Raw genomic sequence first — 27206 nt, forward strand, 5'->3', positions numbered from 1 at the left:
AAGGGTGAATTGAACTCCAGGCCCTCCAGATGCTTTGAAATGGAAGAAATGTTAATTGCCTCTTCTCTGGAGAATCAGTTGCGATTTCCGGTTTCCAGCCCTGCCTAGCTTTCTCTCTTGGCCATTTCCCTGTGTGTTGGGATATACTTCCTTTTTTTTTTTTTTTTTTACACATCTTTATTGGAGTATAACTGTTTTACAATGGTGTGTTAGTTTCTGCTTTACAACAAAGTGAATCAGTTATACATATACATGTGTTCCCATATCTCTTCCCTCTTGCGGATATACTTCTGATAGGGGTATCTGTGAAGAGCAGAACGCTTAAGCCATGGGACGTGGAGAAAACAGTGTTTCCAGAAAAACGAACAGAGAAAACAAATGCTGCTTATATATAAAAACTTCCCGGGCTTCCCTGGTGGCGCAGTGGTTGAGAATCCGCCTGCCGATGCAGGAGACACGGGTTCGTGCCCTGGTCCGGGAAGATCCCACATGCCGCGGAGCAACTAAGCCCATGAGCCATGGCCGCTGAGCCTGTGCGTCCGGAGCCTGTGCTCCGCAACGGGAGAGGCCACAACAGTGAGAGGCCCGCGTACCGCAAAAAAAAAAAAAAAAAAAAAAAAAAAACTTCCCTGTTTCCACACATATAGAGACAATGTGAGACAGCATGCTAGTTTTGTTAAAAAAAAAAAAAAAAAGAAGAAAAAGAAATTATGAATAATATATTTACTGAGAAGCTTTTGGTTTTAGCTAAGTATGTATATATATATATATATATATATACACACACATAGATTCATTTTTAAGTTTAGTCTGTGAATGATCTTGATCTTGTTCTTCTCAAAAATCTAAGGAAACTTGCTATCGGATTAACCTTGAATTCCTTATCCTATCATTCCAGGCCCTTCGTTGCCTGTTTTCAGTTTAGAAATTCAGTCTTATCTGCCACAAATTCTTTATACTATTCTTTCACCTTTGTTTTGTTTTGTTTTTTAATTTGCATTGAAGTATAGTTGATTTACAATATTGTATATATACTATTCTTGATAAAACCTCCTCATGCTTTTGCTTTCATTGACCCTTCTATGGAGTATCCTGAGAGACTCCACAAAAATCTTCCAGACAACTCCATCCCTAGTGTCCTGGCTTTTTCCATGTTCCTAGAGCCCATAATTATCCATTCAAGTCTCTAGGTGCTTAGAATCTGCAATTTTGTACTGAAGAGCCATGAACCTTAGAAATCAGGAAATCCCACTTTGTTGCTTTTTCTGTCTTCCGCACCTGAGCAAATAATTGGCACCTGCCTTCATTCGATTTTTATATAATCATAGGCGGGACATCACAGGCAAAACAGGCTAGGAGAGAATGGACTTAATGGGGACAAACAATACATTATTTTGAAGGACAAGCCATGGGAAAGAAATATGGTATTTCCATTTTTTAAAGATAATTTAGTGGGTACAATTTAGTGGGTACAAAAGTATCCAAATTTAAATAGTTATAGTTTTCAATCAAGTAACTAATTTTAGAATACCCCAAGGCTGAGAGTTTTGTTTTCTCTTACTTTACCATTTCTATAAAGCATCCTTGCATACAAAGCCAGATGGTTTAGAAAACGCTGCGATAAATAAAACTTTTAAAGTGCCTAGCATGTTTAAGAGGCTAAACTCTGATGGGACAAAGTACTCTGAACATGTTTAAGCTTAATGTGTATCAGTGGTCGAAGTTCTGGACGCTCTTATGTGTTTGCTTATACAGCAACTGTATTAATAAATAAGCTAGGGATTTCAAAAAGTGTGAATAGTCCTGAAAGAGGACGTTACTCTGAGATGTGCAAAAAGAAAAGATGATCCAAATTCAAATTTACTGCCTCATTACACAGGTTTTGTCAAGAAACAGGTGAAGCCACTCATATTATGCTTTTTTTTTCACCCACTCCCACCCTAAAAATCTTAACTGACAATTTTAACTTGTTCTTTTTTTTTTTTTTTTTTTTTTTTTTTTTTTTTGTGGTACGCGGGCCTCTCACTGCTGTGGTCTCTCCCGTTGCGGAGCGCAGGCTCCGGACGCACAGGCTCAGCGGCCATGGCTCACGGGCCCAGCCGCTCCGCGGCATATGGGATCTTCCCGGACCGGGGCACGAACCCGTATCCCCCGCATCGGCAGGCGGACTCTCAACCACTGCGCCACCAGGGAAGCCCTTAACTTGTTCTTAAAGTGAAATAATTTATAGCATTTCCATGCTAGAGTTTGCTATTATATTCTGACCACCAACCATTAGTAATTGTAATGAGTATATGTTTTTCATTCACGTCATCACTTTCTCCAAATTTACTGCATTTAGTCTACAGATTTCACCATGTGGAAAATGGGTCTAAAATATGTGTAAGCCCATGCCAGGTTTAAAACAGGATTCCATTAGTATTCGGTTTTATTCTGGCTGGAAATTAATAAAGTATTAAAGTTTTATTAACAGTATTTGAAACACAAGTTGTTTTTTGCTGCAGAGAGAATATTTGCATGTTTATAGGGCTGTCACTGAGTTTCTCAGACATTTAACACAGATGTACAGTAAATAAAGTCTCACCCCCCCAAAAAAAAAATCTTTGATAAATTTTATTCATATTTGGCTATGGGTACAAATTCTAGGCCATGTATGTGACGTCATGGTGATATCGCTTTGCTAGAGAGAAAGGCTGCAGGCCGGCTAAGAAATTAAAATGCAAGAAAAAAGCAGGAGCGGCATATGCATTGCTTCTTATTCTAGGACATACAGGGTCTGTTCAATAAGTACTGCTCCAGACGTCTTCCTAATTCCATGCTAGGGAAAGCTAAATATTTTCTATTCATCTATGAAATCACTCAATTGGCAAGGAAAACATGTTGTATCATCTATTTCTAAATACATGGGAAGTGAAAGGAAGTAAGTAATAGAAAATATAAACTCATGCTACCTTAATTCTAATGTCTAGCTATAAAAACATATAATTGTACCAAGCGCTATCTAATATTTTTATGAACTGCAGAAGCTGATGATCAGTGCCATTTTTGAAAGTCTTTTTGCTTGGTTATCTAAAGATGCTTTTCAGATTTCAAAAGATCAGCTGTTATTGTCCTCTTTCTGCCCCTAAGGAATTAGTAAAATGCACATTCATTTCCTTCTTTCTAAATGTTCCAGTTAAAAACTAAACAGTGAAGAAAAAAGGGAAACATTATCTTGGACACCTTTTTGTCATGATAACAACAAAAACTGTGCAATAGAAACTCAAGTTTTATTCTGATTTTTTTGTTTGTTTTTTAACAAGACTGTCCAGAATAATACAGGTTACAGAGCTGTAACCTCCTGAAAGAAGATACTTAGTTTGCAACAAATGCCTTCTAGTGAGAACATATTACTAGCACTTCAAAAATTTACAAAAGGTTGACAAAATATTCTCCTAAACAGCTAGCTTTATATTTATAAACAAAATAGAAACAACTGGTTTATCCACTGCACATCAAACAGGAGGCAAAGTGATCGAGATCATCTTTGATTTTAAAGAATAAAAACTATAGCCACATATTATAATCCTAAGGAAGGAATATTTTTGCAGGATGCTGAGGGGAATTAAAACAGGCTAATGCATGATATCATCTCCTTTAGTAGTCTTTTCCTTTACTCATATTGCCTTGATCCTTTACAATTACTTTTTTCCTACAAGATAACCATATTGTTGCAGTACAATCCATAATTCTTTTCTTTTATTCCCCTTAAGAAATGAGCGCAACCCATTTCCTATCAGTTTCATAAACACACTTGAAACTTCAGACACAACAGGAGGGTGGTTTCTTTCAGTTTGAGGCCTTTTCTCTGTAACAGCAGAGATGAGAACAGGGTGGCCTCTCCGTGCGTGCTGCCATGGATAGCTGGATGGTTTGTGCACCTCGTATTTCAAAAACACAAACGGAAAGTAGGTCTGGACAAGGACAAACTGCAACTCGATTTCTGCTGCAACCCTATCAGCAGGTCAGCTCTATTTACTCCTTCACTTTACTGATATAGTCAGTGAACTTGCTGATATTTTCTTCCTGCTGTTCTAGGGCATCCAGGACAATGCCCATGGGCGTCCTCTTCAGACCGACTCCCTCCATTTTATTCTCCAGTTTGTTCTTGAGGTTCCGGAGTCTCAGCGACGCGTGGATAAACGTCACTGCAGGGAAGTGAAACGTGGTTAGCATCAAAGCAACGGTTCTCTGTTTCCCTTCACACTTGTAGCAAAAATTTTCTCTGTTAGCTACAGTCCAGTGTGGTTCTCTCATTGATCCAAGTCCCCACATGGATCCTTGGACTTTATATAAAGTATTCTTTGTGTGTGCCGGAAAATGCTGTGCTCAGCAGGAAGGACCATAATCTGGCTGCCACTCTCCTCCCTTCACACGTTGATATCATTACCTTTCAGATGCTACTTAAATGCGCTGAAATGCAAAGTGAATCCAAGCAACTGAACACTAAGCTTTCGAGAAAAGAGCTCAGGCTCAGTTCAGGGATTACCTGTATTTTGTCCCTGCAGGAGGCATGCAGGTGAAGTCCTCTCAGAAAATGTCTCCTATGGGGCAGTTTTCCATAGTGTTGGATATAGATGTCTAGATAAAAAGCTAAGGGTTTTATGGGCCTTATGTAACCTGGTGTTCCCCAGATTTGCCTGAATATTAAGAATTACCTGAGTTTGTTTATAAAGGTTCTCTGGCCTCGCTCCTGAACCTTCTGAACCAGAATGTTAAAGGGATGGTCCTGGGAGTCTGTATTTTATTTTGTTTTTTTGTTTGTTTGTTTTTTTGCGGTACGCGGACCTCTCACTGTCGTGGCCTCTCCTGTTGGGGAGCACAGGCTCCGGACGCGCAGGCTCAGCGGCCACGGTTCACGGGCCCAGCCGCTCCGCGGCATGTGGGATCCTCCCGGACCGGGGCACGAACCCGTGTCCCCTGCATCGGCAGGCGGGCTCTCAACCACCAGGGAAGGCCCACGGGAGTCTGTATTTTAAACAGACACACTGGGTGATCTGCCCCAGCAGTTTTCAAACTTCTGTGTACATACAAATCACCTGGAGAGACGGTTCAGTAGGCAAATTCCCAGTCTTCATCACCTAAAATTCAGACTGTTAAGACTGAGGTAGGATGCCAGAATGTAACATTTCAGCAATCATTGTGGATGCTTCTGACGTAGGCGATTTTGGACCTTCATTTTGAGACACACTGATGTGTGTTCTCTCTGGAGGCTCCTAATCTAGAGTGGCCATTAGAAACACTTGAGAAGCTTTCTAAAAATACAGGTTCTTTGGGCACCACTGTGGACCCAAAGAATCAAAATCTCCAAGGGATGTAGCTGGCAAATTTATATTTTTAAAAATCATCCTGGATGATTCTCAAAATCATCAGAGTTTGGAAATCACTGATATTGTCTAATTTCCTTCTGTTATAGATGAGTGAACTACCGCCCATAGAGGATAACTGGTCTAGATCACATGGCTGGTTTCCAGCAGGTCTAGGAATAGAAACCGGGACCCTTGACTCTTGACTTCTGATACATTTCATTACCCTGGCTTGTGTTTTACAAGCTGTGCATTTAAACAATCACTGAAATACTAAGCCTGTAGCACATAAAGAGAACCTGAAGAGTATTTCAAAAAGTCTGAATTTACTGATCCAATTATTTTATCCAATAAGGTATGAGATTCACATATAAATATTCTGGGCTTAATCTCACAAACCCTAAACAAGGAACTGATTTTATTTAATGGCATAGCGGCACACGTGAAATGCTACTAAAAGTTAAAGGGATATTTCTGTCACTTAATACACTATAATTTTAACCAGATTTCTATTGATGAGACTGGAATTTTATCTGTTCTCTATTTCAGGCTTCAAGTGCTTGGGAATCTCGGTAAACAATGCATATAGACTTTAGAAAATGTCTATTTCTCTTTACCTGGAGAGACCAGAATTGGAGTACCTGGTATCTATATTCTGGGCCAACTTACAAAACTTTCAACACGAATTATGATCTTCTGAGTAAGTAGAGAGTAAACATTCATTTCTCTGTCACCACAGGATGCCTGGCCCTGAACGACTGAGAACAGATTCTGATATCAGACAAATCTGGATTCCAGTGCAGGCTATACCACTTTCCTGCTGTATGACTTGCGATCCGTATTCATTTTGTTTACTGTATCTGTGCAAGTAATGGACTATTAGGCCTTGATCTGCTGTTTCAGAAAATTCTGATAATTTTGCAGACCTGCCAACACACCTCAGAAACAGGTTAGGCTATTTCCACTGAGCGATCGCGCCTACGTTTCTTTGTGATAGAAGGAAAGGAAGACCCAGGTTCACTTACACAGCAAAGGAAAAGTGATGCCAAACACGAAGACCATGACTCCCCCAAACATGGATATGAGGAAGTAGCTGGCTAGCATGACCACCATGACAAACGTTGTGGGGTACTGCTTCTTCATCCGGCGGAGGATTTCTTTATTGTGGGCGGCCCACACAAAGCCCGTGAACACCAGCACCACCACGATGCCTCCGAGAATCATGTTGAAGGGGCTCAGGAACCTGGGATATGAAAACAGAGGGAGCCCAGGTCAGGAGGAAGAAGATGAGGAAGGGGAGTAACAACAAAGTACTTACTTAGCCTTCTATATAAGTCGTCTCCTTTAATCATATCTTGATGAGCTAGATGCTATCGAGTTACTTCTCAAAGGAAGAAACTTAGGCACAGAGGTTAGAAAATGGTGGAGCCAAGATTCCCACCGAGGCAGTGTGACTCCCACCAAATAGCCCGTCTCAATAGAGGCCCAGCATTTTAAAAGACTAGAGGCCCTCTTTTGGATGGGCTGTCTTTAGCTTTTCTACATCCTGGGCTCTAGTACACGTTGATTGTATTTTCTGAGCTCCAAGGGCTTATTTAAATCCTTCTAGAAGCTGCCATGCTAGATGAATGTAGAGCACAGGTCACACAGTGGGCTCCATGAGCCCGATCCGGTCTGTAGTCACACCTGTGTTTGGACTGTGCAATAATTTTTAAAACTTTTCCTTGAATCCCAATGTGGTTTTTTTTTGTTTGTTTTTTTTTTAAACATCCATAAATCTTGGGATTTCTTGCTTCTCCTGGAAACAAGAAAATCTCACAAAACTGGGCCCAGTTTCCCACGTCAGCCACTGGCTGGAGTGCCTTCTCATTTAGATAGAATAAATGCTCTCCATTTAGCCTCAGCCCTCCCCCGCCCCCCCCAATATCTATGGCATCTCTGACACAGAGGCCCTCAGTGAGCTGCCACTAATATTGTTTTTCTAACAGCTGCCCTGCACTGCTCTCTTACCTAAGCTGCCTGGCCCGTGGAGGCATTTGGGTTTATGACTCCTGGCATAGAGAGGCCATTATAATTCTTTAAACCGCCCGGAATATCATTAGGAGATGGGTTATCAACTGAGATTTCCAAGCACAGAACCTCCAGTTTCATTGTTACATGAAGCAAAGGTTACTCTACTGTTGGTAATGCGGGAAACACATCATAAAGAGGAAATTTAGATCAAGTATTTCATAAGTGAGAATGACTGGGCGTTGTAGCCCCACTCAGCCCAACCCTCCCACCCCACTGTGTGTACAAAATCCTCAACAAGACACTTGTGGTCCTCAAGTATGATGAATTACTAACTTTTTACCCTTCTAAGAGGCTAATGAGCATTTTGCTTGTGAAGGACAAGGAGGGTCAGTGTGTTATCATCATGCTCTGAATATTAACATCACTGATTTGGAAGACAGGAAAATGAAGGGTGATGCCCAGAGCTTACTTTCTCTGAAATAGAACAGATGAAGGAGTCATATTCATATTGGGATGCATATTTAGGACAATTAAGATTCTTTTTAAAAAAATGCCTTTAAATTTTAGCTCTGATTCTGCCTCCTGAAACACAAAAGCTATTTTAAATAGTTTCAAATAGGGGGGAAAGTATTGCATATCTTAATGGGTGAAACCAGGGACATAAATTATGTCAAACTCCTTTGAAAAAGTAAAAAATTTCTACCAAGAATGCATGGAGTTAAACAGTGGTAAAAGTAGTAGCACGTCATTTAAAATTAACCCCTGCAATAATAAGTGGCTTATTTCATTCAGAACTCTTGCAAATACTTATACTCTTCAAGGCAACAATCTCCTTTTTAGAATAGTCTAAGGAAGTGAATAAAAATGAAAAGACTGAATTGTGACAGTATTCACACAAGTGGTATTTATGATTTATAACCTTTAGAGACAACCTATGTGGCCAACAATTTACTAAATGGTGGCATATACAACTGTTTTCAAAAAGTCGAAGTATACTTAATAATGTGGGAGGACAATAATATATTGATTGGGTAAAAGCAACAATTCTCTCTGGTAGGTGGATTTAGCACCTATGTTATGTAACTCAGAAGTAGAAATTTTTGCAATTGGTAAATTATTTTGTAATCAGAAATAAAACGAACATATAAAAAATGAAATATAAAGATGTAAAAGGGGACCTCCCTGGTGGTCCAGTGGTTAAGAATCCATCTTGCAATGCAGGGGACACGGGTTCGAGCCCTGGTCAGGCAACTAAGATCCCACATGTGGTGGGGCAACTAAGCCCTTGTACCGTAACTACTGAGCCCGTGCTCCTCAACAAGAGAGCCTGCATGCTGCAAGCTACAGAGCCCATGCTCTCTGGAGCCTGCCCGCCACAACTAGAGAGAAGCCCGCACGCTGCAACGAAAAGATTCTGTGTGCCGCAGCTAAGACCCAACACAGCCAATAAAAATAAATTTTTAAAAAAAGATAAAATAAAAAATAAAACCTGATCTTTAAAAAAAAGAAAAAAGACCATGGGATGGTTAATCAAAAAAAAAAAGGAAAGATATAAAATAACTGCTCTTCAGCCCCACAACGCCGGCTTGGGACAGGCCAACTACAACAGTCCAATCTTACCTTGCCTCATCTCTCCAATAACATTAATGCAATTTCAATTCATACGCACAGCCAAGCTCTTCCTTCTCCCATCCAAACCTTGGTTTCCTGCCCATTCTCTAGATCCTCTTGTAACCAATCCACCCCCCGACCCACAAGCTTTCCCACCATCCAGCACACATACTAGTCTATCTGTCCTCCTCCCTCAGTTTTTTATTATTTAGGTCTCTTGGTCTCTTTGTTCTTTTTTCTTTTGTTTTTCATAGTTTTATCGGGCTTATACCCTGTCTCCAGCTTTGACCCTGGAATTGGTTTGGGAAAGACAAAAATTTCCTTATAGGTCTGGGGAAGGGAAGACTTGGACAAGGCCAAAACAAAATCCTCTTTAGCAAGTGGTAGGGAGACTGGGTAGAGAGGCTCAGACACTCTCACAGATTAATAAATTTCATTTCTAGCACCAAAAAGATTCTGAGAGAAATGATACCAAAAGACTCCAGTAGTTATACTGGGTAATAGGATCATGGGTAATATATTCCCATTTGCTTATTTCTATTTTCATATTTTTTCAATAGCCATGTATTACTTGAAAATTAAAAAAATTGATATTTAAAAATAAAAGAAATGGGGATAGGTGCCTGAAAGAGACAAACCCTTTTACATAGCCTTGATGTTGACAAAATCAACATTAACTCAAAGAAGCAGAGCAGAGGGTTCAAGTTTAGGAAACTCCTTTGTATAAGCTGCAAATAGGAGATGGCCGGCTGGTGGCAAAGTGTCAAAGGTCTCCGGCTCAGTTCTTCCTAGAATATCTGTTAAAATAATAATTCACGAGGTGTAGCAAATAATAAAATGCATGCCAAGCTGTTTCTGTTTTTCTCGGGACGAGTGAGGTAGATACCTAGGCTGAATGTCTAAATAAAGCCCAGGACAAAGAACAATGAAAAATCCAGGCCTGACTCAAGCACTTCCAGATTTGCTTTTCACCTGTTCCTGTTGCTATGTTCAAGGGAAAAGAACAGAGTCCTACAGAAGTGGTTTTAGCTTACCACATGCCCAACCATGATCTGTAATTAAACCAAAGTTCCAAGCTGGAAAAAGTGAACGACGTTACTTGGAGCAGAAATTATTTTCTTCCTTACTCTGCTTAAGGGAAATTCCATTCTAAAAAAGGGTAAAATGCACACTCTTCCCACTGTCCTGGCACCTTCCTCTACTTGGAGCAAAACAAAACAGACCACCCTCCAGAGATTAATTTCATTTTCCAGTGAGTGCAGGAGTTTGGGATCCAGGTTTCGACTGACATGAGTAAAGCTGTTGTACTCAACAGCTGGGTTCTTAGTGACGTCAGTCACAATGAAGCCCAAGGACCTTTAGGACAAACCTTCCATAAATGTGCTGCCCCAGCTTTCATGTGGACAGTTGCCGTTGGGCTCCATGGGTGCCATTTCATTTTTTGGTAGTCTGTGAATGAGGGAGAGGGAGGAAGGAAGGAAGGATAGAGGGAATGAAAGGAGAGAGGGAGAGAAAAGAGCCTGAGCAAGATTGTGATTTTCTATCTGTTGATAATAGGACCTAGTTTTACAAATCAAAACCAATATGTTTTTCTATTGTGTTAAAAATATATACCTACATACATATGTACCCTATCCGATTAAAAAGTTGATAGATAAATGTAATAGTTAAAAATTCTGGTGGAATCACTGACAGTTGTATAAAGGTTTAGAATCCCATCACAGAATCCTGTAGTAGACTCATCAAAGAGTCCCATTAAACAGATGCATAAACTGAGGCCCTGGGCAGTGAAGAAACATAGTCAAAGGGATCCAGGGGGAGACAAACAGTGCCAGTTGATGTAACTGTGACAGCAATTCCTAATATAATCCATTCTGTGTTGTTAACCAGCTCCAGAGATTCCCCCCCTCAACCATTTTAGAACCCTATCCTTCCAGTTGGGGTAAGCAACTAAGGATCATTCTGGGAAATCCCTCAGTATTCTCAGTTCTCTCTAGAGGAAGACTGTGGACACAGGTCCTAAACTTGCCAACATGACTCAGCGAGCAATGGCTACAGTTTCAGCACAAGTTGCGAAAAAATAAAATCAAATCTTGGCCAACCGCAGAATTTTAGAGCTAGGATGGATCTTGAAAACACACCTCATTCTACAGTGAAGCAAGGTAAGGAATAGATAAGTTAATAAATTTGTCCCAAGGCCACCAATTGCAGTGCTGGTGATAAAAATTTACCCAAACAGAGATCTTCAAATCGACTCAAGTGCACATTTGGTAACGCCTGCCATGCTGTGTGATGCCAACAAGAGCCGAAGAGGTGCTGAAATATCTTCTGAGCAGCAGAAGCAGCTTTGCACTGGGTTCCAATTTTCTAACCCAGAAAAGCTATTTTGGCAGTTTGGCTCCTCAGGAAGCCTGACTCACCAAGAAAGGGGGGAACAGTTTACTCACAGTGCACTTCTCTAAATTGGTGATGCTTTTCTGAGGTTCCCAAACAACCAGAGGGGTCACTGCCAATATGAATCCACCCATCCATTTTCTCGCTTCTCATCACTCTTAGGATAAAAACAGGATTCTTTCCACATTCTACAAGGCCCCTCAGGGTCTGGCCCCTGCCTGCCTCTGCAGCCTGGGTATGTAGTTTGTACCTGGGACAGTGGGGCTGAGCTGAGGGCGTAAATGGGGCTGGAAATTCAGGTCACACGTCCCCCGCCAAGCCTGCAGTTTGGCTTAAGCTGCATCTCCCAGGACGAAGGGACAATTTCAATCATCAGTATGAGGGATGGCTAAGGGGTACAGCATCTCTTGCCTGTCAGCTTTCTCATACCACCGCCTCCTGATTCTGCACGCCATCTGCTGGCATTCCTATCTGTCTCTAGAACGTACCCTGCCCCTGGCCATCACAGGCCGGAGCACAAGCCGTTCTTGCTGCCTGATTCACTCCTATTTCCTTCGAATCTCAGCTTAATCAGCTTTTTCTCAGTCTCTCTGACCACGTCCTGGCACCGTCTGCCTCTTCTTCATAGCTCTGAACCCAGTGGCAGTTTGATATTTATTTGAATGAATATTGGATGAATGTCTCTGTCTCCCACTAGAGACTAAGCGCTATGAGGGCAGGGACCGTGACATTTTCTCCCCAGCACTTGGCACCGTGGCTGGCACAGAGCAGGAGTTCGGTACATATTTGGTGAAAGAAAGAAAAAGGGGAAGTAAGAATCTAGCACATTTTCATGTCATTTAAAGTAAGCTCAGCAAATTTCTATGGCCACGAATTAAGTGACAAGAGATTTATCTCGGACAGATCGCGCTTATTCTCACTGTACACTAAGTATCACTGTAGAAGTGGTCCCCGTCTTTGTAGCTTCACAGAGTTGGGATGAAAGGAACAAAACAAAAACTGAAAGTAGGAAAAACTCCTATGCAAACATAGGAGATAATCAGATGAACTCAGAGGGCCCTTGGGCTCCCTGGAAGGAGGAATCTTTGTAAGTTCTGTGGCTAGTGCTGGCTGGGGGCCAGGAGGGAGAGTGGGTGGGGCAGAGAGAGATTCATCCACCGGCAGGCCTGTCTATATGGGCCCTCTTGCTCTTGGATTCCTCAGATAATCCCAACCTCTTCTGTGGTTATTTTGGTTTCCCAACACGGCTTCCTTCCTGGCAAGAACTATCTCTGACTATAAAGGATAAATGTACATGTACAAATCAGTTTTGAGGAAACAGTGATCAGTGTCTCCTGGGCCTAATGATCACAGGCAGTTAAGGTGGGGCAGGAATCAGACTCTTTTGTCACAGAAAGTTAAAGTAAACTAACCTTGAGATTTTTCCTAACCAACTGAATCAGCTCAGCTCGTAGTATTTCTTGCATACCCGCTGTGTACTGAATACTTCTCACACGGTGTGCATTGGTCCCATCAAACTAAACACATCCAAATGATCCACTGTCTTGGCAGCAGGTGGCATGGAAAAAGTATCCATTCTAAGACATATGAACCTCCGTGTTTTCTTTTGTATTTATCAAGCTCATTGCTGGTTTTATTTTTAATAAACACCAGCTTGGACCTGGGTTAGAAGCCATGAGTCTCACCCTCCCCTAGCGATGGAGCTTCAGATAGTCACTATACAAGAGACTAATTAGACTGCAACAGATCCTTTTGAAACTTTGTTCATGGCAAATTTCTAAAGGTAAAGAGAATGGTATAATGAACCCTCATGTACACTGATCACTGCCTTCAACAATTAGGAACCCACAGTTAATCTCACAATAATGCTTTAGAACTCAAGTGGAAAGACATTTGTTTACAAACTGTTCTTTCTGAATGCTTTCAGTGGAGTTGATTAAATGGGTGTCATACGGCAAGTTCTTACAGCACTGTGGAGAGGGGACAGGGGTTTGGACAAATGCTAATGAGCCTGGTGACACATAAACTCCCTTCCTAAAGCAGCTCCTGTCTATTTGCCTCCCACTAACCCCAATTCCTGCATTCCTTTTTGTTTCCTGCAGACGAGGACTTCACTGATGGGATACAAAGCAGATTAGTAGAAGCAGGAGCCAAAGCCCCGGTTTCCACTTCAGATGGGCTTTCTGTCTTCCAGGTGTCTCCATTTCGCGAATGCTTCCTGGGAGAAAAGGCCAAGAAATCCTATCTATTTATGGTAAATGTTTGCAGACGGAGATGCAGCCTACAGGTTTTTTTCTTAAGATCATGGGCACGGAAGTGTTCCCTGAAACAAGAAGCCAAGCTCATGACAAGAGCCAGGGGAGGATGTTATAAGTAATCTGAAGCTGAGTGATTCATTTGTCCAAAAGGAAAATACAAAATCTCCAATGGTGCTGCTCAATTTGGTACAGGTCCAGTTCATCTTTTAGAATTGCATTTCCTGTACAGAGCTCTCTGCCCCTAGTAAGTTGATTGAGAGCTTTTGCCCTCTTCGAAAGGGATAAAAAAGAACCCCCAAATCTGCCTATATACTTGAACATTTACCCAGAATCACTGTAAATCCTTATATAGGGAAAGGGGATAGAAACTACCAACCCCAGGAAATATTTTTAAAAATAAAGCGTGTATGGGGAGATGTTGAGAAGAACAAGGTTATATACATAGTGTCAGAAGATGATTTAACAAAAGAGTTCTTACTTGAGGAAGAATTCTGAGATTAAAATTTCACTGAGTGTTGACAGACCTCTTAAAGTTTTGTACTCAGAGGAAACACATGACCTGCCCCAGAACGACATGTGCCAGCATGCCATGTGCAGTGCCTCAAGTGCAAAGAAAAGTGCATGGAAGGGCAGGAAGAGATTAATTCTGGGAGGATTTGGGGTGGCTGCGTGGACTTGTACTCCTGCTGGCATCCTCAGAGCATCAACAGTATCTGGCAAGTAGCAGGTGCTCAGTAAATATATGTCCAACTGAGTAGAAGCCATCTGCGCTGCAGCTGAGGATGGTTCCATTTAATAATCCTTTCCCCGTCCGTACACTCAATGCCTCCCCATTTCTGACACCGGAGAGTTTTCCGATCTGGCATCATAACATATAGGGGAGATTAGGTAAGTCAGGTTGAAAATGACGTGTGTTTATATATGTGTATGTTTCTGTGCACTTGTATAAAAATTACTTCTTACGTGTTCAGCATCCTCTTGGTGCCTCTATAAACATGGTGAAGGCAGGAACCACAGCTGTCTCATTCTCCGCTGTATCTCCCAGCACGGTGCCTGAGAAATTGGTAAGTGCCTCATATTCTTTGTGGAGTGAACAAATGAAACAACACAAATAGAGTAATATTGTAGAATTGGCTGATGAATCTCAGAAACATTTCCACTAGGTTTCAGCATGTTTATGCAATTGATTTCATCTGCAAAGGTTTTAATACATTCCCATCTATCCGAGGGCTCTCTGATTCTTTTCTTCCTCTACCAGATAGAAACTTGGTTTTTCTTCCTTTTTGCAGTAAAAGGGGCAAACAATCTGCCCATTTCTTAAAACCAGATGCTGATGGCTACCAGCCTAGAACATATTATGGGACCACACTCATTTTTGAAAAAAATTATTTTTATGTTTTGGCTGTGTCAGGTCTTAGTTGTTGCATGCAGCATCTTTCCTTGTGGCATGTGGGGTCAGTAGTTGTGGCACGTGGGCTTAGTTGCCCCGTGGCATGTGGGATCTTAGTCTCCTGACCAGGGATCAAACCGGCATCCCCCGCATTGCAAGATGGATTCTTAACCACTGGACCACCAGGGAAGTCTCCAGACCACACTCATTTTGAAAAGATTACAGTAATACTCTTTTCAGATAGAAGAAACTCCTTACCATCTCAAGTGACTAAAAGCAAAAAGTGGTAACTCTAGTTTCCACCCAGTGGTAACACCTCCATGGGCCACATGGAAATGAAGTATCAATACTTTAGCTAAGGAGAGACCTTCAAGATGGCGGAGGAGTAAGACGTGGAGATCACCTTCCTCCCCACAAATACATCAGAAATACATCTACATGTGGAACAACTCCTACAGAACACCTACTGCACGCTGGCAGAAGACCTCAGACCTCCCCAAAGGCAAGAAACTCCCCACGTACCTGGGTAGGGCGAAAGAAAAAAGAAAAAACAGAGATGAAAGAATAGGGATGGGACCTGCGCCTCTGGGAGGGAGCTGTGAAGGAGGAAAGGTTTCAACACACACTAGGAAGCCCCTTCACTGGCAGAGAGGGGGGGGTGGCAGAGGGGGAAGCTTTGGAGCCGTGGAGGAGAGCGCAGCAACAGGGGTGCAGAGGGCAAAGCAGAGAGATTCCCACACAGAGTATCGGGGCCGACCAGCACTTGCCAGCCCGAGAGGCTTGTCTGCTCACCCGCTGGGCTGGGCGGGGGCTGGGAGCTGAGGCTCCGGGTTTCCGTGAGAAGCTGGGAGAGGACTGGGGTTGGCTGCGTGAACACAGCCTGAAGGGGCTAGTGCACCACAGCTAGCCGGGAGGGAGTCCGGGACAAAGTCTGGACCTGCCTAAAAGGCAAGAGACCATTGTTTTGGGGTGCGCAAGGAGAGGGGATTCAGAGCTCCGCTTATAGGAGCTGCAGAGACGGGCGCGAGCTGGGCTATCAGCGCGGACTCCAGAGACGGGCTTGAGACGCTAAGGCCGCTGCTGCCGCCACCAAGAAGCCTGTGTGCGAGCACAGGTCACTCTCCACACCTCCCCTCCTGGGAGCCTGTGCATCCTGTCACTGCCAGGGTCTCGTGATCCAGGGACAACTTCCCCCGGGAGAACGCACGGCATGCCTCAGGCTAGTGCAACGTCACGCTGGCCTCTGCCGCCGCAGGCTCACCACACATCCGTACACCGCGCCCCCCCCCCCCCCCCCCCCCGCCCCCGCCTGAGTGACCCAGAGCCCCCGAATCAGTTGCTCCTTTAACCCCGCCCTGTCTGGACGGAACAGATGCCCTCAGGCGACCTACACGCACAGGCGGGGCCAGAGCCAAAGCCGAATGCCAGGAGCAGAGCAAACAAAGAAGGGAAAGGGATATCTCTCCCAGCAGCCTCAGGAGCAGCGGATTAAAGCTCCACAATCAACTTGATGTACGCTGCATCTCTGGAATACCTGAACAATGTATCATCCCAAAAGTGAGGCAGTGGACTTTGGGAGCAACTGTAGACTTGGGGCTAGCTTTCTGCATCTAATTTGTTTCTGGTTTTATGTTTATCTTAGTTTAGTATTTAGAGTTTATTATCACTGGTAGATTTGTTTATTGATTTGGTTGCTCTCTTTCTTTTTTTAAAAAAAAATTTATAGATATTTGTTTTTTTCCTTTTTCTCTTTTTGTGAATGTGTATATGTATGCTTCTTTGTGTGATTTTTGTCGGTATAACTTTGTTTTTACCATTTGTCCTAGGGTTCTGTCTTTCCGTTTTTGTTTCTGTTTTTTGTATAATTTTTAGCGCTTGTTATCATTGGTGGATTTGTTTTTTGGTTTGGTTGCTCTCTTCTTTCTTTTTTATTCTTTTTAAAATTACTTTTTAATTTTTTAAAATTTTTAATATTTTTTTTATTTTATTTTTTTCTTTCTTTCTTTTTTCCTCCCTTTTCTCCTGAGCCATGGGGCTGACAGGGTCTTGGTGCTCCGACCGGGTGTCAGGCCTGTGCCTCTGAGGTAGGAGAGCCGAGTTCAGGACACTGGTCCACCAGAGACCTCCCGGCTCCACATAATAGCAAACAGTGAAAGCTCTCCCAGAGATCTCCATCTCAACATTAAGACCCCGCTCCACTCACCGACTAGCAAGCTACAGTGCTGGACACCCTATGCCAAACAACTAGCAAGACAGAAACACAACCCCACCCATTAGCAGAGAGGCTGCCTAAAATCATAATAAGGTCAGAGACACCCAAAAACACACCACTGGACGCGGTCCTGCCCACCAGAAAGACAAGATCCAGCCTCATCCACCAGAATACAGGCACCAGTGCCCTCCACCAGGAAGCCTACACAACTCCCTGAACCAACATTACCCAGTGGAGGCAGACACCAAAAATAACAGGAACTACGAACATGCAGCCTGTGAAAAGGAGACCCCAAACACAGTAAGGTAAGCAAAATGAGAAGATAGAGAAACACACAGCAGATGAAGGAGCAAGGTAAAAACCCACCAGACCAAATAAATGAAGAGGAAATAGGCAGTCTACCTGAAAAAGAATTCAGAATAATGATAGGAAAGATGATCCAAAATCTTGGAAATAGAATGGAGAAAATACAAGAAACATTTAACAAGGACCTAGAAGAACTAAAGAGCAAACAAACAACGATGAACAACACAATAAATCAAATTAAAAATACTCTAGATGGGATCAATAGCAGAATAACTGAGGCAGAAGAACAGATAAGTGACCTGGGAGATAAAATAGTGGAAATAACTACTGCAGAGCAGAATAAAAAATAAAGAATGAAAAGAATTGAGGACAGTCTCAAAGATCTCTGGGACAATATTAAACACACCAACATTCAAATTATAGGGGTCCCAGAAGAAGGAGAGAAAAAGAAAGGGACTGAGAAAATATTTGAAGAGATTATAGTTGAAAACTTCCCTAATATGGGAAAGGAAATAGTTAATCAAGTCCAGGAAGCACAGAGAGTCCCATACAGGATAAATCTAAGGAGAAACATGCCAAGACACATATTAATCAAACTATCAAAAATTAAATACAAAGAAAAAATATTAAAAGCAGCAAGGGAAAAACAACAAATATCATACAAGGAAATCCCCATAAGGTTAACAGCTGATCTTTCAGCTGAAACTCTGCAAGCCAGAAGGGAGTGGCAGGACATATTTAAAGTGATGAAAGGGAAAAACCTACAACCAAGATTACTCTACCCAGCAAGGATCTCATTCAGATTTGATGGAGAAATTAAAACCTTTATAGACAAACAAAAGCTAAGAGAATTCGGCACCACCAAACCAGCTTTACAACAAATGCCAAAGGAACTCCTCTAGGCAGGAAACACAAGAGAAGGAAAAGACCTACAATAACAAACCCAAATCAAATAAGAAAATGGTAATGGGAACTTACATATCGATAACTACCTTAAATGTAAATGGATTAAATGCTCCAATCAAAAGACATAGACTGGCTGAATGGATACAAAAACAAGACCCGTATATATGCTGTCTACAAGAGACCCACTTCAGACCTAGGGACACATACAGACTGAAAGTGAGGGGATGGAAAAAGATATTCCACACAAATGGAAATCAAAAGAAAGCTGGAGTAGCAATTTTCATATCAGACAAAATAGACTTTAAAATAAAGGCTATTACAAGAGACAAAGAAGGACACTACATAATGATCACAGGAGCAATCCAAGAAGAAGATATAACCATTGTAAATATTTATGCACCCAGCATAGTAGCACCTCAATATATAAGGCAAATGCTAACAGCCTTAAAAGGGGAAATTGGGGCTTCCCTGGTGGTGCAGTGGTTGAGAGTCCGCCTGCTGATGCAGGGGACGCAGGTTCGTGCCCTGGTCTGGGAAGATTCCACGTGCCACAGAGCGGCTGGGCCCGTGAGCCATGGCCACTGAGCCTGCGCGTCCGGAGCCTGTGCTCCACAACAGGAGAGGCCACAACAGTGAGAGGCCCGTGTACCACAAAAAAAAAAAAAAAAAAGGGGAAATCGACAGTAACACGATCATAGTAGGGGACTTTAACATCCCACTTTCATCAACGGACAGATCTCCAAAATGAAAAAAAATAAGGAAACACAAGCTTTAAGTGATACATTAAACAAGATGGACTTAATTGATATTTGTAGGACATTCCATCCAGAAACAACAGAATACACTTTCTTCTCAAGTGTTCATGGAACATTCTCCAGGATAGATCATATCTTGTGTCACAAATCAAGGCTTGGTAAATTTAAGAAAATTGAAATCATATCAAGTATCTTTTCCAACCACAGCGCTATGAGACTAGATATCAATTACAGGAAAAAAATCTGTAAAAAATACAAATACATGGAAGCTAAACAATACAGTACTAAATAACCAGAGATCACTGAAGAAATCAAAGAGGAAATCCAAAAATATCTAGAAACATATGACAATGAAAACACGATGACCCAAAACCTATGGGAGCTCCAGAGACGAGGTCCAAGGTTGTCCACTCTCACCAGTATTATTCAGCATAGTTTTGGGAGTTGTAGCCGCATCAATCACAGAAGAAAAAGAAATAAAAGGAATCCAAACCGGAAAAAAAAGAAGTAAAGCTGTTACTGTTTGCAGATGACATGATACTATACATAGAGACTCCTAAAGATGCTACCAGAAAACTACTGGAGCTAATCAATGAATTTGGTAAAGTAGCAGGATACAAAATGAATGCACAGAAATCTCTTGCATTCCTATACACTAAAGATGAAAAATCTGAAAGAGAAATCAAGGAAACACTCCCATTTACCATTGCAGCAAAAAGAATAAAATACCTAGGAATAAACCTACCCAAGGAGACAAAAGACCTGTATGCAGAAAACTATAAGACACTGATGAACAGAATTAAAGATGATACAAACAGATGGAGAGATCTACCATGTTCTTGGATTGGAAGAATCAACATTGTGAAAATGACTCTACTACCCAAAGCAATCTACAGATTCAATGCAATCCCTATTAAACTACCAATGGCATTTTTCACAGAATTAGAACAAAAAATTTCACAATTTGTATGGAAACACAGAAGACTCCAAACAGCCAAAGCTATCTTGAGAAAGAAAAGCTGGAGGAATCAGGCTCCCAGACTTCAGACTATACTGACTACAGGAATCAAGACAGTATGGTACTGGCACAAAAGCAGAAATATAGATCAGTGGAACAGGATAGAAAGCCTAGAGATAAACCCACGCATATATGGTCACCTTATTTTTGATAAAAGAGGCAAGAATATACAATGGAGAAAAGACAGCCTCTTCAATAAGTGGTGCCGGGAAAACTGGACAGTTACATGTAAAAGAATGAAATTAGAACACTCCCTAACACCATACACAAAAATAAACTCAAAATGGATTAGAGACCTAAATGTAAGGCCCGCCACTGTGAAACTCTTGGAGGAAAATATAGGCAGAACACTCTATTACATAAATCACAGCAAGATCCTTTTTGCTGTGAGAAATGGAAATACAAACAAAAATAGAAATGGAAATACAAACAAAAATAAACAAATGGGACCTAATGAAACTTAAAAGCTTTTGCACAGCAAAGGAAACCATACACAAGAGGAAAAGACAACCCTCAGAATGGGAGAAAATATTTGCAAATGAAGCGACTGACGAAGGATTAATCTCTAAAATTTACAAGCAGCTCATGCAGCTCAATATCAAAAAAACAAACAACCCAATCCAAAAATGGCCAGAAGACGTAAATAGACATTTCTCCAAAGAAGATATACAGATTGCCAACAAACACGTGAAAGGATGCTCAACATCACTAATCATTAGAGAAATGCAAATCAAGACTACAATGAGATATCACCTCATACGGGTCAGAATGGCCATCATCAAAAAAATCTACAAACAATAAATGACATTTTCGGTTGTCACAACTGAAGGGGAGGGCACTTTTTTTTTTTTCCAAATTATGTTTTACTAATAAAACAAGTAAAAACTGATTTATCAATCTTCACATAGTAGAGAGCAGAGGTGGTGCTAAACATCCTACAATACACAGGACAGTCCCCTACAACAAAGAATTCTACGACCCACAATGTCAGCAGCGCCCAGGGGGAGAAACACTACAGAAGGGTATTTCACCAAATTTGCAAGGGCAATATGAATTAGCAAAGAGTCTGAATTCTAAACTTTTTAAAATTGAATTTTTACACCATAGTAATCCTAACCAATATGTAGTAAGCACTGTCAGCAGTGACCCAGCTAGAATCACTCCAGGAGCACGTTGCTGCTGTATGCTTCAAAATGATTCATTCCGTTAAGTACGTTAAAAGTTGCCCCCGTGATCACGTTGAAACCTTATGTTCATTTATTTATTCTTTGCATTCTCCAGCTAAACATCTGCTGTATTGTAGGCCTTGGGGATACAGGGAATAAAAATAATGCTAACCACAAAAACAAGAAAAAGAAAAAAATAATCACAAACAAAACCCACAGGGACCTCCCTGGTGGTCCAGTGGTAAGACTCTGTGCTCCCGATGCAGCGGGCCCGGGTTCCATTCCTGGTCAGGGAACTAGATCCTGCATGCATGCCGCAACTAAGAAGTCCGCATACCGCAACAAAGATCCCACGTGCTGCAACTAAGAGCTGGTGCAGTCAAATTGACTGAGTAACTAATTAATTAATTAAAAAAACCCACAGTCTCTGGCCTCAAGGACTCGATAGTGCAGAGTGAAGACAAGTGAAGAGACAAATAAAAGCCTGTGGGGTAAATACCGGACAAGATATGAGCACAGGTGTGGGGAGTGAGGGGCAAAATCCTGTAGGAGAAGCAGGAGTATATGAGTAAGTTGGGGACTGGTGTTCGGGTGGATGGAGCTGCTGAGATACAGATGCTCTCTGTGTTTCTCCTTAAGTCAATGATAACACCAACAATGATAAAAATAATAACGAAAACTCCAAAATAAATTTCGCGAAGCAAAAAGTAGGAGCCGGACACTGTTCTAAGAAACTTGCCTATATTAACTCCGCTAATCCTCAGAAAAGCCCTACAACGCAGGTACTATCATTAGGCTCATTTTACAGATGAGGAATCTGAGGCAAAGGGTGGTTCAAGTGACCTACCCAAGGTCACATGGCTAGTGACTGCTGGCTGGGATTCAAAATTTACTTAACCAGGCTCTGGTGCTGAAATTCTTAACCACTACTTTCTACTCTGTGAAGAGCCAGAAGATATGGCAACTGTCCCCCGTAAGGACTCTTAGCTAAGAGACTTAGACTTAATCTAAGAGGCAGAATAGATCTCCTGAGTGGAAGTCAGATGCCTGGGAAACCATGCTTTTAGGATGAAGACCAAACTTCTAAACATGGATTAGCAGCAGGCCCTGCCTAATCAGGCCCTCACGCACAGATCTATCTCTATCCTAATCCCTCTTAATCTCCATCTTGGTCTGGGCAGCCCTTCCGGGTGTTTTGGAAGGGCAGTCTTCATGAGCAGCCTTTCTCTATCCTTACCCAAGCCAGTTTTCAACTCAGAAGTCTTCAGACTTGAGGCTAGAGCCCTCCAACAATGACCTGGCGGTCCCTTCTGTCCAGCAGGGGACGGCACCATTGAAGAAGACACTTCCAACACAGTCCTTTCCCCGGGAAACACCCAGGCCACATTTTCACACACACTCTACCAAGATATCATGAGAAACCATCAGATGCCAGTGGAGAATCCAGTCAAACAGCCTCCAGCACTGTTCTGACCCTCCCATCTACTGACATCACCAAAAGAGGAGAGTTCTCTTTAGAATGAGAAACGTTGTGGCATCAACTAAGCCTCCCTGACCCTGAAGACATTTGGTTTCTTCCAGCTTTAAGATACTACAGTTCCAAACCTCATGATTCATTAGGAAGATGGCATAGTAGTTAAGAGTCTGGGGTTGTGACTTTGAGCAGGTCACTTAAACTTTCAGAGCCTCAGGTCTAATAATAACAACAATAATAATGCAATAATAATATCTCATCTCATTGGGTTGTATGAGGGAATTTGCTAAATTACTTAGCAAAGTACCTGGCACACAGAGCACTCAATAAATGTTAGCTTTTATTATTATTAAATTATAAAGGAAGAAAAGTGCAATCTGGAAGGAACTACAGGCTGTGCATTTGTAGATGTATAGGAAACAGTTGAAGATGTCACACCAGGTTTTACCGGGGGAAAGGGAATCCCACACTTGGCACACAATTTTCAAAACAACTTACTAGCCTGTATCTTTTGTAAGTTTTTAAAGATAAGATTAATTAAAAAATGAAACGGCGGGTGGGATAGGGAGGGTGGGAGGGAGAGGCAAGAGGGAGGGGATATGGGGATATCTGTATACATATAGCTGATTCACTTTGTTATACAGCAGAAACTAACACAGCATTGTAAAGCAATTATACTCTAATAAAGACATTTTAAAAAAAAGAAATGGCTACTTTTCACTTTCACTTTCAAAAATTTGCCAATCCCCATCTCCTATTTGAAAAGGGAAATAGGAAGGGCCAACACCCCAAACTGCCTGAGTTAGTAGGCTAAGACACCACAATGAAGGAGCTATATTTAGTCAGGGGGCCCCACCCCTGGCATTCATAGTGAAAAATGAATTCCATCAAGGTAGCAAGGCTGCGGGAGCTTGTGTCTGATCTGGGCAGTACATCTTTTTGAAAAGCAAGTTTTTTTGTTTGTTTCTTTTTCTGTATATTTGATTGGTCTGTGTCAAATCTTGCCCTATACCTAGCTTTGGGGGAGTGTACCTCAAAAAAAAAAAAAAAAGACCCCATAGCTAGATGACCAGGTAAGATGCCTTTACAAAGAAAAAGAAAGCAAAACAACAGAGGCAATCCTATTTACCAGTGATTTTGTTTTAAAGAAATTTCTTTATTGTTCAGAGAAATAAGCCTTAAGCATAAAGCTAGGGGAAGGTTCAAAAGGCAGCTGCTCCAGGCCTGTTCGACTCCAACTAATTTTAACTTGGCTGCCCTATAATTCAGAGTCGGTTCAGAGCCCATGCTGTCCACACACCAAGCCATTCTGAGATGGAAATTCCTTAAGCAACACATCATGAGGATCTGTGTAATTGTCTATTCAAGTTTCACAAATGAGAGTCCACTTCTGCATGGGGGCAAATATTCTGAACCACACCCAGAAACTGAGAACTCTCCCTCTCCCCCCTGTGCTGGGTATTTGGTCCTACATCTTCTCAGCAACTGTCACGCGCCCTTTGGTCAGGATTCATGTGTGATTGATCTTGGTGTGCCCAAGCTTGGCACAGAGAAGTGACTCAATAAATATGCCAAAGAACAGCAAACCAACTACAGAAACCACCCTATTTGCCCTTTCCCACACCTTACAAGTTTAGATTTTTCCTTTCTCCCAGGCCAGCTTGCTTTTTCCCTCTGCGTTTGCTTTCAAATAGAAATGCCAGACACTTCTTTGATGGCAAGTGGGTTTCTTTATAAAGTCTGAGAGTGCTTTTTTCTTTAAAGATGCATGGGATCAGCAAGATCTAGAAAATCACCACCCCATCTTGCAAAAGTGAGTGAAGCATTTCTTTTCTTTCTTTTTTTTTTGCTGTAGGCGGCCCTCTCACTGTTGTGGCCTCTCCCGCCGCGGACGCGCAGGCTCAGCGGCCATGGCTCACGGGCCCAGTCGCTCCGCGGCACGTGGGATCCTCCCGGACCGGGGCACGAACCCGTGTCCCCCTGCATTGGCAGGCGGATTCTCAACCACTGCGCCACCAGGGAAGCCCCGAGTGAAGCATTTCTTAAAGGGTGAACTACAAGAAAAAGTGGTTTCTAGAAGAACAGGTGTTGTGTGAAATCGCATATAACAGAGGACACAATTTTAAGATCGGGTGTGAAGATAAAGTGACCATGCCTGGCAACTCCTGGAAGAAAAAAGAGCAAAAGGACACCGTTTCTAAAGTCATGGCAGACTTCACCCCACACTGGGAGATGCGCCACCCGGCTACACCCACCCTTTTGCTCCCAAGCTCAGCTTTCCCGTACAGTGTGGCAGGCATTAGGCAGAGAAACCTATAAAGAAATTCGCCTCTCTGATGCCCCTTCTACACTAACACCTCAGAAGGCAGAGTCCGGATCCACACCCTGGCGCCCCAAGCCTTTCAGGGCGGCGTCCGCCCCAGCCAGCCCCAGCATAAGGTTACACCACTTTCCTCTTTCTTCTTATTTTTAAGAGACTGGGGCGCTACAAATATCACCCCCAGCAAAAGCGTAATTGGGGCACAACGGGAAAGAAGTCATTTTTTTCTTGCCTGAGGTTGGCAACGTTTCCTCACCCCAGGACCCCCCATCACTCTTCAGCCCAAGGCGCGGAAAAAAAAAAAAAAGGACCCCCAGATTGCTGCGGCCTCGCCCTGCGAACAAGTTTCCACTGGTTTGGCCGCTTGCAGTTATCAGGACAGGAGCTGGTCTTGGAGAGCGTTTACGCATCCCGGGATCTTGCACCAAGAGCCCACTCGGTACTGACCCCGATCAGTGCCCGGGAGGGGGACCCCACTTACCCCACAACGGAAATCATCATGGCAGCCACCACCAGGTAGTTGGTCTGATAATAGAGCAGGTTGCTCACCACGCGGTTGTTCCATTTGGAAATGTCCCTGAAGTCCGGCCGGGCGAAGCGGTCAGAGCCTGGGAAGAAATCGTCCCAGGCACGGAGCGGAGCGATATTCACGTCCATGTCTCGCTTCCCAGCTTCTTGTTCTTTGCTTCTGGAATCTGGCGGCGGCGGCGGCGGCAACCGATCAGCAGAGCTGGGTTAAAGATGACAGCGGCTCTGGCTCGGTCGGCTCTGCGGTTGGCGGGCAGAGAAACAAAGGAAATTGGGAGCGGGCGGGCGTTTCTTCTCTTCTTTACTTCTTGATTGGTTCTAAGTGGTTGGTTACAGGAAAACTGGGGGCCCTCAACAGAGCAAGGAGCAGAGGGCAAAACAGAGATGAAATGACAGAAAGAAATCGGCGGAAATCCCCTGTCTGAAGAGAAGTGGCAATGCCTTCCCGGGCAGTCCGAATACAGCCTGCTTTAAAATATCCCTTTTGAGGGTCTACTCTACGAATATCTTCTGGACTTTAAGGACAATTTTTGCAGCTGTTCAGAAGTCGATCTAAGTGAAATGGAGTGGAAGGCAACTATAGTGTTTCTGGAGGATGAGCTGGTTTTGAAAATTAAGTAGTTACTAACCTTTGCACATCCGAATGCAATTCACATGTTTCTCTGTTTCACCATGAGTCACCATGAGTGAAATCGGACTGGCAAAATGGGAAAGAAGGACGTGTAGAACGGAAGGGCTGGTTTGTTCTTTCATTTTTCTTCTTTGTTCTCTATCTCTGTTCTGTGGGGGCAAAATTATACAACTACTGTGCTGGTCTGATGAAGTGGGCACTCTGGTCACTTCAGCCCTGAGCTGAGCATGTTGTTTACGTTTGAAACTAAACAATGATCTGCAGTGAACTAATTGTTCTGCGCCCAGTATTTTCTGGGCAGAAACGTGGATTCGACTCCAGAAAAAGCTTTCTTAGTTTTTTTCTTCCTTTCTTTTTCTTTTTTTTTTTTGGCTGCATTCCGTCTTCGTTGCTGCACACGAGCTTTCTCCAGTTGCAGCAAGCTGGGGCTACTATTCGATGCGGTGCACGGGCTTCTCATTGCGGTGGCTCGTCTCGTTGCAGAGCACGGGTTCTAGTCGCGCGGGCTTCAGTAGTTGTGGCCCGTGGGCTCAGCAGTTGTGGCGCACGGGCTTAGTTGCTCTGCGGCATGTGGGATCCTCCCAGACCAGGGATTGAACCCGTGTCCCCTGCAATGGCAGGTGGATTCTTAACCACTGCACCACCAGGGAAGTCCTGCTTTCTTAGTTTTATCCTAATATCTGTGGACATCTCTAAGGGAGCACAGTATCTTAATATCTACGTGATAGCTTTGTATCCAGCCCAAAGAACTGCCAAGAGATGTATTAGTTGTAAATTTTCTTGTAGGGGTTCTGAAGAGTCATCTTTTTTTCAGTCAAGGGGCTGGTTGATAAAGTAAACCTCCTTTTATCAAGATGCATGAGAATAAAGTATTTTGGT

The 27206-nt window shown here is 42.7% G+C and overlaps 2 protein-coding genes across 2 annotated transcripts in view; one reads left to right on the forward strand and one right to left on the reverse strand.

The window, feature by feature from the left end:
- Positions 1-2597: 2597 nt before the first annotated feature.
- On the reverse strand, positions 2598-26559 carry ARL6IP5 (ADP ribosylation factor like GTPase 6 interacting protein 5). The gene is made up of 3 exons (XM_059077867.2): positions 25650-26559; positions 6371-6588; positions 2598-4187 (listed from the first exon to the last, which is right to left on the reverse strand). Exons 1-3 carry the CDS (start codon positions 25823-25825, stop codon positions 4015-4017), a joined length of 567 nt encoding a protein of 188 aa, XP_058933850.1. The 5' UTR covers positions 25826-26559; the 3' UTR covers positions 2598-4014.
- Positions 25992-27206, forward strand: part of UBA3 (ubiquitin like modifier activating enzyme 3) — a 29236-nt gene continuing 28021 nt past the window's right edge. Inside the window, exon 1 of the mRNA XM_067043681.1 lies at positions 25992-26435. The gene's annotated coding sequence lies outside the window, so the exon portion shown is untranslated. The remainder of the gene's footprint in view (positions 26436-27206) is intronic.

This window comes from Kogia breviceps, chromosome 10 (assembly GCF_026419965.1).
Source record: "Kogia breviceps isolate mKogBre1 chromosome 10, mKogBre1 haplotype 1, whole genome shotgun sequence".
NCBI classification, from domain to species: Eukaryota; Metazoa; Chordata; class Mammalia; order Artiodactyla; family Physeteridae; genus Kogia; species Kogia breviceps.